General features: G+C 35.7%; 1 protein-coding gene across 7 annotated transcripts in view; it reads right to left on the bottom strand.

Moving 5' to 3' along the window:
* SFMBT1 (Scm like with four mbt domains 1) overlaps nucleotides 1–18579 on the bottom strand; it is a 133282-nt gene that overhangs the window by 28665 nt on the left and 86038 nt on the right. For 4 of the 7 annotated variants that reach the window (XM_057705558.1, XM_057705557.1, XM_057705559.1 and 1 more), the window contains exons 4-9: nucleotides 14742–14982; nucleotides 7481–7569; nucleotides 3510–3756; nucleotides 2698–2792; nucleotides 2081–2182; nucleotides 448–598 (exon numbers count right to left, since the gene is read on the bottom strand). In XM_057705558.1, the coding sequence (XP_057561541.1) occupies nucleotides 448–598; nucleotides 2081–2182; nucleotides 2698–2792; nucleotides 3510–3756; nucleotides 7481–7569; nucleotides 14742–14982 (925 nt within the window). Of the gene's footprint in view, nucleotides 1–447; nucleotides 599–2080; nucleotides 2183–2697; nucleotides 2793–3509; nucleotides 3757–7480; nucleotides 7588–10826; nucleotides 10984–14741; nucleotides 14983–18579 lie in introns of those variants that run through there. The other 3 variants (XM_057705561.1, XM_057705562.1, XM_057705560.1) reach the window with 3 other exon arrangements.

The following is an 18579-nucleotide window of genomic DNA, read 5'->3' as shown; positions in this document are numbered from 1 at the left end:
TTGACCATAAATCTCCCTCTGAGGTCCAAAGAGTCTCCCTCTAAGAGGAGGCCCAGAAACCTAGAAATCAATAATCTACCTCCAACTCTGCTCTAGGGCCTCTTCTCATAAGCCAGCTCCCAATACTCACTGCATCCTACCCTCTCCCCTGCTGCCTCCCGACAGGCACAGCTGGAATGAACTAAGGGAGCTGCATAGAACCCAGGTTGCTATGAAGATATTTATCAAGATAGTAGGACACACTTTATTTACTAGTTTTTAAGCTTAATTTATAACTTTTAAATATATAGACACTAGAATGTAAGTCTTTGTTTATTCTTGTCTTGGGCCCCCAAAACATTAAGGACAGGACTGGGTATGAGGAGAGAGGGGGACAAAAGATCCAGGTAAAGCCATCTGATAAAACTCATTTCGAAGCAAACAAATCAGCAAAGAATGAATACATACCAGGAGGGGGACTGATGTGTAAACCATTCTTCAGACCCCACTGCACAGGAAAAATACCAGGACTGTCAGCATGACACACAAAAGATCGCTGTGCACGATTCTCAGGTCGCAAATCATCCATTTCCACCAGAAAATACTTCTCATCAAAAACCTGTACGTACAATTTAACACATAAAATAGACAACCTTTTTTAAAATTGGGGTACAATGTTGTGTTAGTTTCTGCTGTACAAAGAAGCAAATCAGCTCTATGTATACATATATCCCCTCCCTCTTGGACCTCCCCCCCACCCCACCCCCCATCCCACCCATCACCACAGAGCATCGAGCTGAGCTCCCAGTGCTATACAGCAGGTTCCTACTAGTTATCTGTTTTACCCATGGTAGTGTATACATATCAATCCCAATATGTGTACGTTTACACGTGCGCATGCGTGCGCACACACGTCATCTCCTTGGCATAGCTGAACATAAGAGTTAACAGCCACATTAATAGTAACATTAAGTGTGTTTTAATACACTCAATAAATGTTAGCTCTGTGTCAGACACTGTTTTAATTAAATGCTTTTCACGTATTAATTCAGTTTTAATCTTCCTAACAATCTAATGAGGTACCGTTATCAACCCCATTTTGCAGAAAAGGAAACTGAGTTTAAAAAGCAGTTAAATAACTTGCCCCATGTTACACAGACAGGAAGAAACAGGACCTAGACTTAAAACCAAGTAGTTGAGCTCCAAACGAAGCTTAGTTCAGGCTTAGTGAGGAGTCAACTACACCAGTTTATCAGATCAGATCCTAGCCGAGTTTCAAATGCCAAAGAGAAGGTTTTATGAACCTCCCCTGGCTCCTTACCACCTACCCTTCGGACTCCAGAAAGACTCCTTCTGACCCTACTGCAGATTCAGAATCCCTTCTTGTTCTAAAAATAATCTTCTAAGGCAAGGAAAATTTGAACCTCAACAGGTCAGATAATTTAGCCTCCAAGTAACTATTCCTTGTCACACTTGACTTTTGGTTCTACTTTCAGTAAATGGGCTTCTGCTCTACTCCTAATACGAAATCCTCTACCTTATGCCTCCATTCCAGTAACTGAGTAACTGGGCCTTAACAACCTGCCTGGTTCTTGTGGTTACTCCTAACAAGAGCCTTGCTTTCATCAGTCTTCCGGAAGATTAAAGTCTGAATCTGGAATTCGTGGCTGGAGCAATCCTACTGGCAGATTTTGTGGCACGAAGCAACTGTTCCCCACACATCTGCTTGCCCAATGAGCCCTGTGTCTAGTTAGCTGGACACTGATGACACTGCCCACCTCCAAACTTTTCAGATACTATGGGCTACCGGCTGGTTAAATCTCCTCTAGTTACGCACAGCTAGGCCTGCCCCGAAGCGTGTGCGCCCCACTACTCTGGGGCCCAGGCTTCGGTTAGCGGGGGCAACCACGCTCTGAAAAAGGAATGGGCCACAAAGAATTGGACGTTACAAATGCAAAGTGTGCACAGAACTAATTCTAGCCTCACAGCTTAGCAGAAACAATGGGTTGGATTCGTAGAGTCTGAAGATCAAAACACGACCAATCTCCTAAACCAGTCACCCTGACGAGAATTCTTATCCAGAGAGCTGCCTCCATTTTACCTTAACAATTGTAGCAGGAGAGATCCCAAAAGGAGACCAGGGGTCCACAGCTTCCAACTTCATATTTACAGAGAATGAATGAGTGCCGATCACTTGTTTGTCCTGAAATGCAAATGCCAAGAGGGAATAAAATATAGTACCTGCATGTTAATTTTATACTCATATATAGCTGAATACTACTCTTAATTAAAATAATGGAACTGTCCACCTTCTGGGAAATAATCTAATCCTATACCTGTCTTCCCAGCCTGGAAAAAACTATTCAGGAAACAAAACAAAACAAATCAGAACAAAGGAAGCACTCCTACTCTCTACATTCAGAACACAAGGACCATCCAGAGAAAAAAACAAGTTTATTTTATAACAAGTCAGGGCTATGTAGTTAAGAGTAGAAAAGAAAAGACTCAAAATGCTTTAAGAGCACTTCAGGAGAAAACCTAGACTACTTTCAGGAAAAAAAGCATGATCATCACTCCAGCCTTCAAACCTCTTCCCTCCTTCAGACATCACAGCGCTCTCACTGACGTCAGGGGTTATTTTATGCTTTGCACCTCCCCCATATTGCTTTACTCTACTGTGAGAAGATAAGTACCTTTCTACCATGTTTTTGTTTTTACCTTAAATAAGTAAGATGGTAATGGCTCTTCCTCCTCCTCTTTCACTTTGGCCAAGATCTCTTGCCACTCAGCTTCATTTTTCAGATGTCTGATGGCTTTAGTTAAAACAAGACAGGATGCTTTAAGTGAAGTGAGAACTTACTTTATAACTGCTTTGCAAGCATTCACATAAACAAGAAAAGTCACTTTCCACTGGGAAAAGGAAGGGGTTCAAGCCCACTTATACCATCTTTACTCAGAAAACTTGTACTTTAACTTCAGTACCTTGTCTCCTCTGTTCAGATTCTGGGTAGTAGTTTGGTGAAAATACCTACAGTAAGATCATAAGGACAGCTACAGTCTACAAAATAATATAATACAACAACCAAATTGGGGCACATAATAAAGATTGTAAATTGAATCACACATTAACTCCTCTTTTAATATTATTGGGATATCTTTCAATCAACCATTCGCTTTGAACTCAAGACCTGTTCTACCCCTATAGCTATCTGAATGCTACCTAGAGAATTTTTCTTCAGCTTTGGTAAGGGGTCAGTATGATTTGGTGCTGAAGTCAGTAAGAGTTGGGGCATTAGATATATCAATATGTGTGGCAAATTACTAAGGCAATAAAGCCAAAAAAAAAAGGCATTTAACTACTCCATATACATTTTTCAATATCTCTATTATGCAAACTAACAAAGGCTTCTGTAATACGCAGAATAATGTATTTTTCATAGATATTAATAAAATTAATACCTCATAGATATTAATAAAATATAATAAACAATATTGTAATATTAAAAGAAAAATGTTACATTGCTCCTCACCTGATGGGGGCTGAAGCTCATATCCCTGTTGAGCAGCCCAACCAACGTGATGAAGAAACGGATCCAAGTAATACAACCAATGTTCAAAATTATGAGAGCTCTCAAGTCCTTCATAGCGCAGCTTCAGCCTTCCCCCAATATTATCTACTACAGTAACAATCCAAGTACTTAAAGAGTCCTGGAAAGCTTGACATTCCAGCCTGGAACCTGGAGCAATGAGATCTAAAGGATTCCTCCCATTACGGAGCTGTAGGTAAAAAAAGCAAAATGATTATATGAGAGGTAACATAATATTTTTAAAAGTCAAGTTTAAAATGAACTTGTTATTTTAACCAAAGTTACTGTCACTTACAGTGAGTTTGGGGAAAAAAATAAAAAATAAAAATGGCTTTCCCGGTCCTTGTACCAAGGGATGCCACATTTCATAACTGTTTTTAATGGTAAAAAAAAAAAAAAAAAGAGGAAAAAAGTACAAAAAAAAATAACCCTGAAGGACAAAAAAAGTGACTGCTGAACTGTGTGGTTTATTGTTGTACATTCACAATCTTGTAAGAACCGAGACGTCTGCAGTTGTAGACAGACCTTGTTTACTGGAGATGCTGTGCAGCAGAGTGCAGACCCTTTCATGTACTGTACTGTACCGTACACCTAATACTGTAAACATACTCTAATAACAGTGTCTCACATGGAAACAAGAGAAAACGCTGGGTCAGCAGCAACCTGTAGTTTTTAAAAATCTTTTTCGTTAAACATTGAGGAGGAAAAAAAAAGGGGTTTTCCCCCAAAGTATCGTGTGTGAACCTACAACACCCTGACCTCTTTCTCTCCTCAACTGCATGAATAACCCTGAGATCACCTCTTAGAACTGGTTTTAAGCTTCAGTTGCAGCGGCTGCGCTGCCACGTGTGTGTATATATCTGACATTGTACACTGCACATACCCTTGGATCCCCACAGTTTGGTTCCCCTCTCAGCTACCCCTTTATAGTATGATGAGTTAACAAGCTGGTGACCTGCACAAAGCGAGACACAGCTATTTAATCTCTTGCCAGAATTCGCCCCTCTTGGTGCGATGCTGTACAGGTCTCTGTAAAAAGTCCTTGCTGTCTCAGCAGCTAGTCAACTTATAGTTTATTTTTTTCTGGGTTTTTGTTTGTTTTCTCTCTAATCGAGGTGTGAAAAAGTTTTAGGTTCAGGTGAAGTTCCTGATGAAGAAACACAATTCAGATTTTTTTTCAGTGATAAAATCTGCATATTTGTATTTCAAACAGTGTAGCTAAAACGATGTAAATTCCTCCTTTTTTCCTTTTTTGGCTTAATGAATACCATTTATTCAGTATGATATCTTTATAGTATATGTTCCATGTGTTAAGAATAAATGTACATTAAATCCTGGTAAAAATCAATCAATCAATCAATCAATCAACTCAAACTAGCCTTTATATTTTCACCCATTCAAAGCCAGTGACACTGAACTGCCTAATACCATACAAGTCTCTATAGTATTATTTCTGGTGATATGAAAATATTTATCTTAAAGAAAAATTTACCTATAACACAACAGAACTATTCTGACAGATTTCTAGCTCTAGGACTATCTTATATAATTTCATTTAGAAAGAATTTTTAAAATATCATTACTTAGTCTCTGTAAAAGCAAATATGATCATCATTTAAAAAAAAAATCAAATATGACAAAAGTCAAAATCCCCCACAATCCCACCTCTAGGAAAGAACCATGATAAACACTTTGGCATATACTCTCTAAGAATGGGTTTCCTACACATGAGTCAACAGTCACCTGTGTCTATCTCTTTGTCTTTCTTGTATTTTTTGAAAAATGTATGTTGTTTTTCAATATGTGTTTGTCACTTAATATTTCATAGCTATCTTTCTATTATAGCACATATAAATCTTCATTCTTTTAATCTGTTTTATTGATGACTACTCTGTATTACACATGGGCAGTAATTTATCCACTTATCAGTTATTTCAGATTTTTTACTCATTTCACAACAATGTTCTTATGAACACAATAAGTTTTTTGATTATACTGATAGAAAGGAAAAGTTTAATTCACACTCTCTAGATACATATCAAAAGCTAGAAAAAAGAATAAAAACAAAGGCTGATTCCAATACCATCACTTAACCATTTGATGTTCAAACTTACATTTTTTCCTAACAAGAACTGCTCTATGACACTTACATATTCATATATATGCAAAAGAACACACGAACAAATGAAGGAACAGATCCACAGCTAAAGATTAGAATGGCTGAAGCAGGGTCAATGTACAGCAGGATACTCATTAACTCATTTGTTCATGATTTCATTCATTCATTCAAATGTTACTGAGTGTGTAGTCAGGCCCTTACTAAACATAGATAAATGAGTCAGTACAGGCATACCACCGAGATATTGCAGGTTCAGTTCCAGACTACTGCAATAAAGTAAATATCATAATAGAATGAACCATACTAATTTTTTGGTTTCCCAGTGCACATGAAAATTTAGTTTATACTATATTATAGTCTACTAAGTGTGCAAGAGCATTATGTCTAAAAAAGACAATGCACATACCTTAATTTAAAAATACAAAACAAAAAACAATTACAATAGTAACATCAAAGATCACTGATCAGAGATCACCATGCAAACATAATAATAATGAAAAAGTTTGAGATATTGTGAGAATTACCAAAATGCAACACAGAAACACAAAGTGAGCAAATGCTGTTGGAAAAATAGCACCGACAGGCTTCCTCAAAGCAGGGTTGCCACAAAACTTCAATCTGTAAAAACTGTAGTAACTGAAAAGCACAATAAAGTGAAACACAATAAAACGATGTATGCCTGTATAAAATATAAAGATCACCTAGAAACAGGATATTCGCCAGTCAAGTTTTAAACGGGAATTATGAATGGATCACAGTATTAAATATGAGTTAAAACTACAAAATATTTAGAAGAAAATACAGAATCATATCTTTATGACTTTGGGTTAAGCAAAGCCTTCTTAGATAAGACTCCAAAAGTACAAGCAACAAATGAAAAAAAACAGGTATATTGGACTACATTGAAATAAACTTTTGTTCTATAAATGATATCATCAAGAAAGTGAAAAGACAATCTACAGAATTGGAGAAAATATTTAAAAGTCATAACATCTTGATCTAGACTTGTAATCAGAATTTATAAGGAACTCTTACAACCCAATAATAAAAAGATAAATAACCCAATTTTAAAATGGGCAGATATTTCTCCAAAAAAAGCACTTAGAAAGATGTTCAGCATCATTAGTCATTAGGGAAATGCAAATCAAAGTGAGATACTACTTCACACCCACTAGATAGCTATAACCAAAAAGAGAATAACAGGTGTTGGCAAGGATGTAAAGAAATTGGAAACTTCACAAACTGCATTTCACGTATGCTACAAAGAATGTTGCTGGTATGATAGATAGACAAACTATAACTTAGAAACGTCATAACCAACAAATTTATTTCACAAAAAGAAGAAATCTATATTCACCAACAAGTTCAAAAGCTATACTAATTTAAAAAATCTGCTGAAAGCAGGTAGGTGGTGGTCCAGTGTCTTCTGAGCAAAAGAAAAGGGGTCTCAAGTCACCTGGTGTGGGAGGTATAAATGTCCATGCTGAAGTAGGGTCAGCCTTTGCTCCATTCCAAGTAAGAGCTCAAAAAGGCCACATTTTCCAACTGTGTGAAAGAATTTGGAAAACTAGATTTTTATGTGTTTGCAACTAATTCAAAAACATTTTAGGCACTGAGCAAGCTGCCAGCTTGCAACCTCTGAGGGTAAGTTTACACCCCTCAATACCTATGCCTGTGTCTGTAGTAATAATGCTGATCTGCCTTGGAGGAGTAAATGAACAAGCAATTTTAAGATTACTTGGACAGGAAGATTAGAAGAGTTTTCCACACTGATTCTGGAAGCAATAATACTCACGCCCTCTAGCAGCGGAATAGGAGGACTACATGCTCCCATCAGGGTCTGCCGCAGAAACTCATCCCAATCAGACACTTTATCTCTGATGCCTAGATGAGGGAATCATACTGTCAGCCACAAAACACAGAGACATTAAATTAAACAAAATATAAAGAAATTAAACCAGTGAAAATGGTTTAGAGGTGCATTTGCCATTTTAATATTTAAGAGCCCAACATATTGCTTCTTTGAGAGCTTAAAAATAATCCTCTCCTAGATAGAGCAACTTCCTGTTTAGTTTAATAAGCATCAGATCCAAAAAAAAGAAAAAAAGAGAGAGCGAGAATAGGCCCAACTCTCTATTAATATAATTTTATCCAAAAATGATCTACTTTATTTTTTATTATAGAAATTTTCAAACATACAGAAAAATAGAGAAAATAGTATAATGAATTCCCATGTGCACTAGCTTCAACAACTGGCACTTCGTGGTCAATCTTTACATCTAGACCAGGAACTGCTGGCAAACTATACACTGCGGGCTAAATCTGGCCTGCTGTCTATTATTGTAAATAAAGTTTTATTGGAACACAGCCTATATCATTTTTTATGTGCTGCTTTCACATTACAAAGGTAGAGCTGAGCAGCTGTGACAGAAACCACAGGGCCTGAAAAGCCTAAAATATTTTACTTTCTGGTCCTTTACAGCTTCTTTGCCAACCCTGATCTACATCCTCACATACTCCACCCGCTATCCAACCATGGATTATTTAGAAGCCAATTCCTGATATCATGTAATTTCATCCAATATAATCTCAGTATGCATTTTTAAAAGAAAATAATTTTTTATATAACCACAATTATATCACACCTTTAAAAATTACAATAATTCCTTCATATCAAATAGCTAGCCCATGTTCAACTTTTCCGAATATCTCAAAAATGAGTTTTTCAATTTGGTCAAATCATGATACAAGGAAAGCCATACATTGCAAATGGTTAATATAATCAACTGAATCTCTTTTAATGTGTATGTACGCCCCACACTCCCTCTTTCCCTTGTAGCATATTTCTTAAGAGACTCAACCTTTGTCATATATAGAGTTTTTCAGAGTCTGGTTTTACTGGTTGCTTCCTTGTGGTAATCATTTTAATATTTAAGAGCCCAACATATTGCTTCTTTGAGAGCTTAAAAATAATCCTCTCCTAGACAGAGCAACTTCCTGGTTAGTTTAATAAACATTAGATCCTTTACTGTCCTTTCCACTTTCTATAAATCAGTATTTAGATCTAGAGGCTTGATCAAATTCAGATCTGACTCTCTCGGGGTGGGGGGCAAGATTATCATAAATGGACTTGTATCTTTCCATCAAGAGGCACATTCATTCTGGTTGTCTCTCCTTCTGTGATGTTAGCAGCTTTTAATGGTCACTACATAGATATATTGATTCATTAGGGGCTAAAAATGGTGATATTCTATCACCACTTCTTCATTTACTAACCAAAATACTTCTATAGTGAAAAATTTCTCTGCTTCAACTATTTGATCACAAAAAGAAGGATATATGCTTGATTTTCTTTATTCTTTCTCTGTATTTACCAGCCTTCAAAATTATCAGTTGGTTCCCTAGCATCCTCCCAAGGCAACCAATGAGGGTTTTGTTTAAAAATTTCACTATGAAGTTACAGATTAAATCACATACATGTTTCAGGCCACTGCAACTATTGTCCTATTGATGCTCAGAGTGTCTGATCTTTAAGAAGAGGGAGTCTCTTCAGATTGGCTCCTGGGTCCTTTGACATAACTGTAGTAAACAGTCACTGATCTTTTTCACTTTTGGTATAAAAAGATATTCTCCATGCTCCTCTTGTACATTTTCTGCCCCAGTCCAGGAATCAGCTACTAGACTTCTCCTAGGAGCCCTAATTTGCTTCAGTGAAAGTGGTATTTAGAGATCATGATTGGGGTGCTGAGGGTGCTCACTGCTACTGAATTAGTGTTTCTAGGCCATTTCAGTGTCTAGAACTAATAAATATCATCTTTTTAAAGATAAATTATATCTTAAGGTACTTTCATTACAAACTCAGGAAGATAGTGTTTTTATTTAACTTTATCTTTCTAAGCTCTGTTTCCTTTCTCTCATGCTGAAAATCCTAGTTCTCAATTACACATTGAATTATTAATATGCTTTATTCCACAATACACAAATAATGATTTCAAAATAACATCAACTCTACCACAAACAGTATGATTACTAAAAACAGCTTGAATTGTTGTTGCTACTTTGGCAATTTTTTTGGTTCCTTCTGGCACAGCCCTACCAGGGATATACATTTAAATTACTGCATTTGAAAGTCACTGAAATAGCTGTCCTCTGGGTAGTTACTTCACAAGCTCCACACAAAAGTTTCTTTATTTGCTTCTGCATCTGATTTTCAGAAACTGCTTTTTTAAAATTTAGCTTTGTTTTATAAGTTATATAAAATATTTACATGGTTCAAAATTTAAATCTACAAAGTAAGGTACACTCAGAAAATATGCTCTTACCCTTGTTCTCTTCATCCTACTCCCTTCTTTCCCCACAGGTAACTGTTTTAAATGGTGTATTCCTCATTGCTAATCAACCATAGTTCAATTTTTAAAAAAAGTTTATTTCTCTATTTTTAAAAAATGAAGTTCACACACATACACATGCATTCATACATCTTCCTCCTCCCTCATTCAATACATATTTTTCTTTATTCATATAACAGGATATCTGGAGACCATTCCTTGGATGTATGTAGATGGACCCTGTTTCTCTTTTTAATGACTGATTGCACCTTTTATCATTACAATGTAATCTTCTTTGGAAAGGTGATATATATTGATACACATACACAACGGATTACTCAGCCATAAAAAAGAATGAAATAATGCCATTTGCAGCAACATGGATGGACCAAGAGATTATCATACTCAGTGAAGTAAGGCAGACAGAGAAGGACAAATACCATGATATCACTTATATGTGGAACCTAAAAAAATGATACAAATGAATTTATTACAAAACAGAAATAGACTCACAGACACAAAAAACAAACTTATGGTTACTAAAGGGGAGGAGGAAGGATAAATTAGGAGTTTGGGATTAACAGATATACACTAACATATATATAAAACAGATATAAAACAACAAGGACCCATGTATAGCACAAGGAACTATACTCAATACCTTGTAATAACCTATATGGAAAAGAATCTAAGAAAGAATATATATATACACACATATATATATGTATAACTGAATCACTCTGCTGTACACCTGAAACCAACATAACACTGTAAATTAACTATATTTCAATTTAGAAAATAATAATAAAGTACCCTTCTTTGTCTCTTACAGTGCCTTCTGATCTGAATTCCACCTTTGTCAGATATCAAGACTGAGACTCCTGCTTTCTTTTCTATTTGCATTTGTCTATGTATCTTTGTCCATCCTTTATGTTTACTCTTTCAGAATATCTCCATTTAGGTATGTCTCCTGTAATAGCACAAAAGTGGGTTTTACTTTCTGAGCCAACTTGAACTGCTTACTTTTAATAGAAGAGTAAGCTCATTAACATTTATTTATATTATCAAAAGATACAGCCTTGAACCTGTCATACTGTTAAATATTACATAAATTACTTGTGTGTGTATACAGTCTTTTACTATGTGATCTATTTTAATTAAATATATACTTTTTCTTTTTAAAATCTACCTTTGACACTTAGAAAGGTTTGTGGGTTTTTTCTTCTGGTTACTTTTATACTAATATCTCCATATAACAATTTTAGTCCTCTATTTTTAGACTTTTTTATTTCTTTTTTTAAATAAATAATACTAAAGTTAGCTATAACCTCTTTTTTCTCCTCTCTTTCAGCATCTCATTTCAAGCAATAGCCTTTTACTTCCAGCTAACATTTAAAAGGCAATTAGTTAAATTACTACGCAATAAACCTGTTTTAAAAGGGAGAGGAAAGATGAGTAAGCTTATACCACTATTCACGTGCTCTCCCCATTGTGGTCCCCTGCTTTTATAGTTACACTGTTTTTATGTTGTCAGAGCATGTAGCCATTATATACTATACTGTCTCTCTTATAACCATCATTTAGCTCTAAGTTCTACAGCATATATAAATTTAGTGTTTCACTAACAATTCTCATGCTAACATTTCTTCACTTGTTTGATTTTCTGAAGCTCATTCTCTAGTGGATTTCTTTGGAAGGGCTCATGGGAACAATATTCCCTGAAGCTTTATATCTTCATAACAGTTTGCATGTGGCCTTTAAATCAAGTTCAGTTTAGCTAGACATAAAATCCTGGCCTCATATTTTCTTTCACTGAATTTCTTAAACATGTTACCCTATTATTGTCTTTTGGCATAAAGCATTGCTGTCAATTAGTCTGATGACAATCTTGTTTTCTTTCTTTTTCAAGAAACCTATTGTTTTTTGCATAAATGATCAAGGAATCCTTTTTAGCTTTAGAGTTCAATACACACCTTGATGTAGCGATTCTCATTTGATTTCCCCATGTACATAGTGAACCCTTTCAATATGTACTTTTAAGTCTTATTTTATTTCCATAAAGTTTTCTTGAATTTTAGTTTACAGCATTTTATTATTTCATTACTTTGGTTTTCATCTTCAGGGACTTCTATTTTTATGTATCTTGAACCATTTTTGCCAACCTATATTATTAATATTTTTCCAAGTCCTTTTTATTTCTTTTTTTAAAATTTTTTTTCCTCTTTTTCATCTTCTATTTCTCTTCAGATATTACTCATGGTTGATTCACTCCTATTTTCATCTTAACTTAGTCTTCATTTCTAGTATTTTACAGTTTCCAGTTCTTGCCTACCTTCTACTTTTTTTCTTTTCAAATCTTTCTCTCCAATCAGCTCATTTTTTAATTTTCATAAATTTTATTTATGATTTTTATCACTGCTCTATCACTGTTACTGTTTTCTTTTACCTTGTTTTGAAATGTTTTTGTCTGACACAGTGTTCATCTCTTTTATGGTTATGCTTCTCTGGAATGATTTTATTCTGCTCTTTCTTCCTCTTTTTTTATTATAATAATTTGACCTTGTATGAGACTCAACTGAAATAATTTTCTGTTATTCATGTTTAAATGAGGTGAATTTTCCTATACACTTTAGATAAGATAGTGGGTCAGGTAGCTTCGTACCTCTAGAGCTTTCTCTTATGTTGTTTTTTCATAGAATGTTAATGGCCAGCTAGAAGCCCACCGATACCCCAGCACTCTAACACCCAGATCTTCATTTCTAAATACCATTCTTCATAAAATCCAAACAAAACAAAGAAACCCAGGGCTTCCTGGAGAAATGGCCGATTTCAGGGCTGAGGCAGGGAAAAGTTTCCTGAACAAGAAACTACTCAAAGAATGGGAACACAATAAGGGACACAATTGCCATCTTGAAGGGGTGTCCACTGGCCAAATCTAGGACAGTTTGAGCATCAAAATAAATAACAATAATAAGGATTATAATCCATTGAATACAAGACTCATGAGTCTACACTGATATATATACATAAATACACACATGCATACATAAATATATGTGTGTAAATGGGAGAAAAGGGAAAGCTCTTTCTATAGTAGAAAGCCAATTATGAAATGTAGAAAGAATTAGAAAATACCATTTGGTAACCATTAGAGTAATAACTGTTTCAGATAAAAATTATCAATGGATGCCAAAAATAGTGGGTGAAGTTTGAAGAGTAATGAGATATTTACATAATCTCAATATATCTTCCCACAAGATACTTACTAATTACAGACAAAGTAATTTTACAGTGGAAAAACTTGGCATATACCAACTTAATCAAGTGATGAACGTTAATATCACAAATTAGTTATAGGAGAAACTAACAGCATGTCTCCTGATATGATGCACCAGAAGGACACAACATCACTTCTGCATTTTTCCTACCAAAAGTGCATGATCTGAATCTAAGTAAACATCAGACAAACCCAAACTGTGAGACATTCTAAAAAATAATTGGCCTGTACTCTTCAAAAACATCAACACCAAGAAAGACAAAGAAAGGCTAAGGAAACTAAAAAGATATGATAATCAAATGCACTGAATCCTGGACAAGGAAAAGACATGAGGAATAGTGAACTGTACTGGACCCAGGATGTAATGAACATTACTGGGAAAACTGGCCTGTACCTTTCAAAGATGTCAAAGTCATGAAAGACAAAGAAAGCCTAAGGAACTGTCCCAGATTAAAGGAATCTTAGGCGACACGACAAATGAATGTAACACGTGATCCGGGATTTTCTTACTGTAGAAACATTTTACTATAAAAACATTATTGATAAAAACTGAACAAGGTCTATAGATTAAATAACAGTATTATATCAAAGCTAATGTCCTGATTTTGTTATTTTACTGTGTTCATGAATGTCCTTGTTTTTAGAACTACATCCACCTATTCAAGAGTAAAAGGACATCATGTGTACAACTGACTCTCAATGGTTCATTAAAAAAGCATGTGAGTGTGTGTGTGTATGAGAGTGAGAGAGAAAGAGGAAGAGAAAGAGAGAGGGAAGGAGGGAAGATAAAGTAAATGAGGTAAAATGTCAACATTTGTTGGCAATATGTGTCCAAAATTTTTCTATAATATTTTTGCAAATCTGAAATATTTCTGTAAATGTGAAGTTACAAAAAAATGAGAAGTTGAAAGAAAAACATATAAGGTCTGGAATCTTCCTAAGGTCTCTCTTTCCTTTCTCCGCATTTATATGACCCTAATCTTTCTTCTGTCCTATTGTCTTTGTCCTGCTTAATCTGGATTCTACTCCCAGTAGGGCTCTTTCCTTTAAGGGAGCTTCAGCTGGTTTATTTTAAGGGTTCACAGGTCCCAGATTGTTTGTAGGTGATAGGAGGGAGGCCAATAAAATCAGAGAGACTCAATCTTGCTCAACGTACTCAAAGACAACCAGACCTACAACTCTCAAACTCAGAGAGCCTCACAGACCCACAGGATGATAAGTGACTAATGCTCCCTATGAATGTCATAAAAGTCTGAGGCTTATGGAGCACAGAATATAATTTTTTACGGGAAATGTAAATTATTCCTTATAAATACTCTTGTCCAAAATGCTAACCCAAAGAAGTTAGGAAGACCTATATGCTTGGGAGAATGTAAATCTTAAGGCTGTGTAGAGTCCAAATTTTCCTACAGCAATACCATATCACATCCTGATACGAAGTATCGCATTACCTTCTGGGGCTTCGAGGGTCTTCTTATTCTGCTCACACCATCCAATGGGGTAGAGGTCAGCCTTCCTGATGTCACACCAGAAGTCTGCTCTCCGGTCCTCCCCGTAGCCATCATAGCGGAGGAGGAGCAACTGCTCACAGGTGGTAATGATGGTGGCAACCCAGTAGGTTTCAGGATCAGTTTTTACAACCACCTCCAGTTTCATCCCAGGAGCAAATCCGTTTTGCAAACGTGCGTCCACCTAAACAGGGAAACGTTATTAACCACCAGAAAAATACCTCAAATGAATACTTCTTTGGCCAACATTCTTTAAGACTTACAATTTTGAAGCGCTAAATGCAATAAAATCTTGTCAAGGGAAACCCAAGAAATTCCAATTCTAATTCACAGGAGTGATCCAAACAAAACAGGGACTATCAATGCTCTTCTGTGCCATGTGACTCTGAAGGAGCTTTAGGAGAACTCAGTATTCCGCCAAAGCTGTCTATTATGATTATAGAATAAGCTTTCTATTAAGTATACAAATCACTGAATGTTCACCATTTTAACAACCTTCAACACATTAAGTTTTCAAGAGTGATTTCTAGATCATTCAAAAGAAAATTTATGAAGCTAGAAAAGGTAAAGGACAAAAAAAAAGTTATATTGATAATAAATTAGTAAAATATGCACCATACAGAGGGAGCCATATTTCCCAGTCTCCCTAAAACAGTCTGTTTACACCTGTTATCCTTGAATAATAATTAATAATGCCTCATCTCTCTCAAGTGTCCTAATTTAGATGATAAATTATATGGTCACAAAATTAGGGGTCTGCAATTCTGGAACTCCTGCATGTGTGTACTAAAATTAAATACATACATTACAGATAATGAGAGCCAGGTTTCTCACTGTGGGAGAAACAAGTAAAAACAAGAAAAGGGCAATGTGACTTCCCTGGAGGTCCAGTGGTTAAGACTCTGTGTTTCCAATGCAGGGAGCATGGGCTCGACCCCTGGTCAGTGAACTAAGATTCCACATGCTGTATGGCACAGCCAAAAGAATTGTAATAATAAAATAGAATAAAATTTTAAAAAGAAGAGGGGAAGACCAGAAAGAACTTTGTGGTCCTGATCTGAAATTAGAGGTATGGACGCTAAAATGACTGTGACGACTATGGTACCTGCATAATCTCAAAGGTTCTCTCCACAAAATTCCTACTGGTTGCAAAGGGGAAAACAGTAACATTACGGTGAAGAAACCTGGCAGACACCACCTTAACTAACTGATCAAAGTGAACATCACCAGTCTTAAAACATCAATATCATATACCCTTGATATCATAACAGAAAAACCCATCATCATTTCTATGTCATTTCTGCCAAATGCATAAACTCAAGCTAATCATGAGAAAACCCAAACCCAAACTGAGAAACATTCTACAAAATAACTGGTACATGATATGAGCTTCAAAAGCATTCAGGCCATGAAAGACCGAGAGAGAATGAGGAACTGCCCCACATTAGAGGAGACCATGGAGACACGAAAACTAATGTGGCCAACACAACTACTGGAAATTGAGGGGGCTCCTAGAAAGGAGAGGCCAGAGAGGGAAAGTCCGCATTTTGTGTAAAACTTCCTCCCCATTCTAATCAATAACCCACTGTACTCCTGAAAGGTATTCACTATCCTGAATTATAACACTAGGTTAACGCTGCCTGTTTTTCAGCACTATGTTAGCAAAATTATGCAGTATGAATGTTTTTCTGTATGTGGCTTCTCTTGCCTAACATCGCTTATGAGATTCATTCGTGCTGCTGCATGTAACAGTACTTTATCTCTTTTCATGCCTGTACAGTATTCCATTATACAAATATGCCATAATTTACCCATTCTAATGCTCCTAGTAGTAGGCACTCTGGGTAGTTCACAGTTTTGTAAGACTAATAATACTCTCAAGATTATAAGAATAGTTTTGTATGTCATTTGATACATACCTACATGGAATCCTGTAATAAAAAGATGCAGCCAAGCTATTTTCCAAAGTGGCAGCACCAATGTACCCTCCCAGTATTGTATGAGAAATCCTTTTGCTCCAACATTCTAACCAACATTACTGTATTTTCATCCTTTTTCATTTTAACCATTTTGAAACATGTATTATATTATCTCACTGTGATTTTAATCTGCATTTTCTGATTATTAATAGAGTTGAGAACCTTTATATTTATTAGCCATTTAGATTTCTTCTTCTGGGGAATGCCTGAATTTCCTCCCAATTTTTGAGTCAACATTCTGGATATCAGTTTGTCAATTATTTGTATTACAAATATCACTTTCTTGATGGTATTGTTTGACGAATATAAGTTATTAATTTGAATATACTCTGATTCATCAATATTTTTCCCTTAAAAAGTTAATGGTTTTTCTATATTTTTAAACATACTTTTCTCTATCCCTAGAGGTCATAAGATATACTACTATATTATTTTCTAGAAGCCTTTCATATTGAGAACTAATATCCACCTTGAGTTAATCTCTGTGTGTAGTACTAGGTAGGGGTCAGGTTTTACTTGTTTGAATCAATTTGTCAATTTCTACCTAAATGTTTTTCTTGATGTCTGACTTGAGTTGCAGTAAGTCTACAGATCTATTTGGGGAGAACTGACATCTTTACAACAGTGAGTCCTCCATTATATGAACAAGGTATATGCCTTCATTTTAACTTATATCAATAAAAGTTTGATGTTTCTTTGCAAATATTTGTTACAATTTTTCCTAGCTACTTGATGTTTTTTATGTTATTGTAAATCACATCTTTCAGTTTCCATTTCTGGTTGCTGCTAGTATATAGAAATATAATTGATTTTTTTGTTTGTTTTTCTTTTCTTTAAGAACTTTTATTGAGATACAACTGACATACAATAGACTGCATATATTTAAAGTGTACAATTTGATTTTTTTTTCTTATTAGTAATGTATATATGGCAATCCCAATCTCCCAATTCACTCCCCCCCAACCCTCCCCGCTTTCCCCACTTGGTGTCCATATATTTGTTCTCTACATCTGGGTCTCTATTTTCTACCTTGCAAACCGGTTGATCTGTACCATTTTTCTGTATTCCGCATATATGTGTTAATATATGATATTTGTTTTTCTCTTTCTGACTCACTTCACTCTGTATGACAGTCTCTAGGTCCACCCATGTCTCTACAAATGTCCCAGTTTCATTCCTTTTTACAGCTGAGTAATATTCCATTGTATATATGTAGCACATCTTTTTTATCCATTCATCTGTTGATGGACATTTAGGTTGCTTCCATGTCCTGGCTGTTGTAAATAGTGCTGCAGTGAACATTGGAATGCATGTGTCTTTTTGAATTATGGTGTTCTCTGGGTGTATGCCCAGTAGTGGGATTGCTGGGTCATATGATAGTTCTATTTTTAGTTTTTCAAGGAACCTCCATACTGGTCTCTATAGTGGCTGTATCAATTTACATTCCCACCAACAGTGCAAGAGCGTTCCCTTTTCTCCAAACCCTCTCCAGCATTTACTGTTTGTAGATTTTCTGATGATGCCCATTCTAACCAGTGTGAAGTGGTACCTCATTGTAGTTTTGATTTGCATTTCTCTGATAATTAGTGATGCTGAGCAGCTTTTCATGTGCCTCTTGGCCACCTGTATGTCTTCTTTGGAGAAATGCTTACTTAGGTCTTCTGCCCATGTTTTGATTGGGTTGTTTGTTTTTTTGATATTGAGCTGGACGAACTGTTTATATATTTTGGAGATTAATCCTTTGTCTGTTGATTCGTTTGCAAATATTTTCTCCCATTCTGAGGGTTGTCTTTTCGTCTTGC

This window comes from Hippopotamus amphibius, chromosome 13, assembly GCF_030028045.1.
Source record: "Hippopotamus amphibius kiboko isolate mHipAmp2 chromosome 13, mHipAmp2.hap2, whole genome shotgun sequence".
In the NCBI taxonomy this organism is placed as follows: domain Eukaryota; kingdom Metazoa; phylum Chordata; class Mammalia; order Artiodactyla; family Hippopotamidae; genus Hippopotamus; species Hippopotamus amphibius.
Note: the sequence above shows the minus strand (reverse complement) of the source record. Positions and strands in the feature narration are given on the sequence as shown.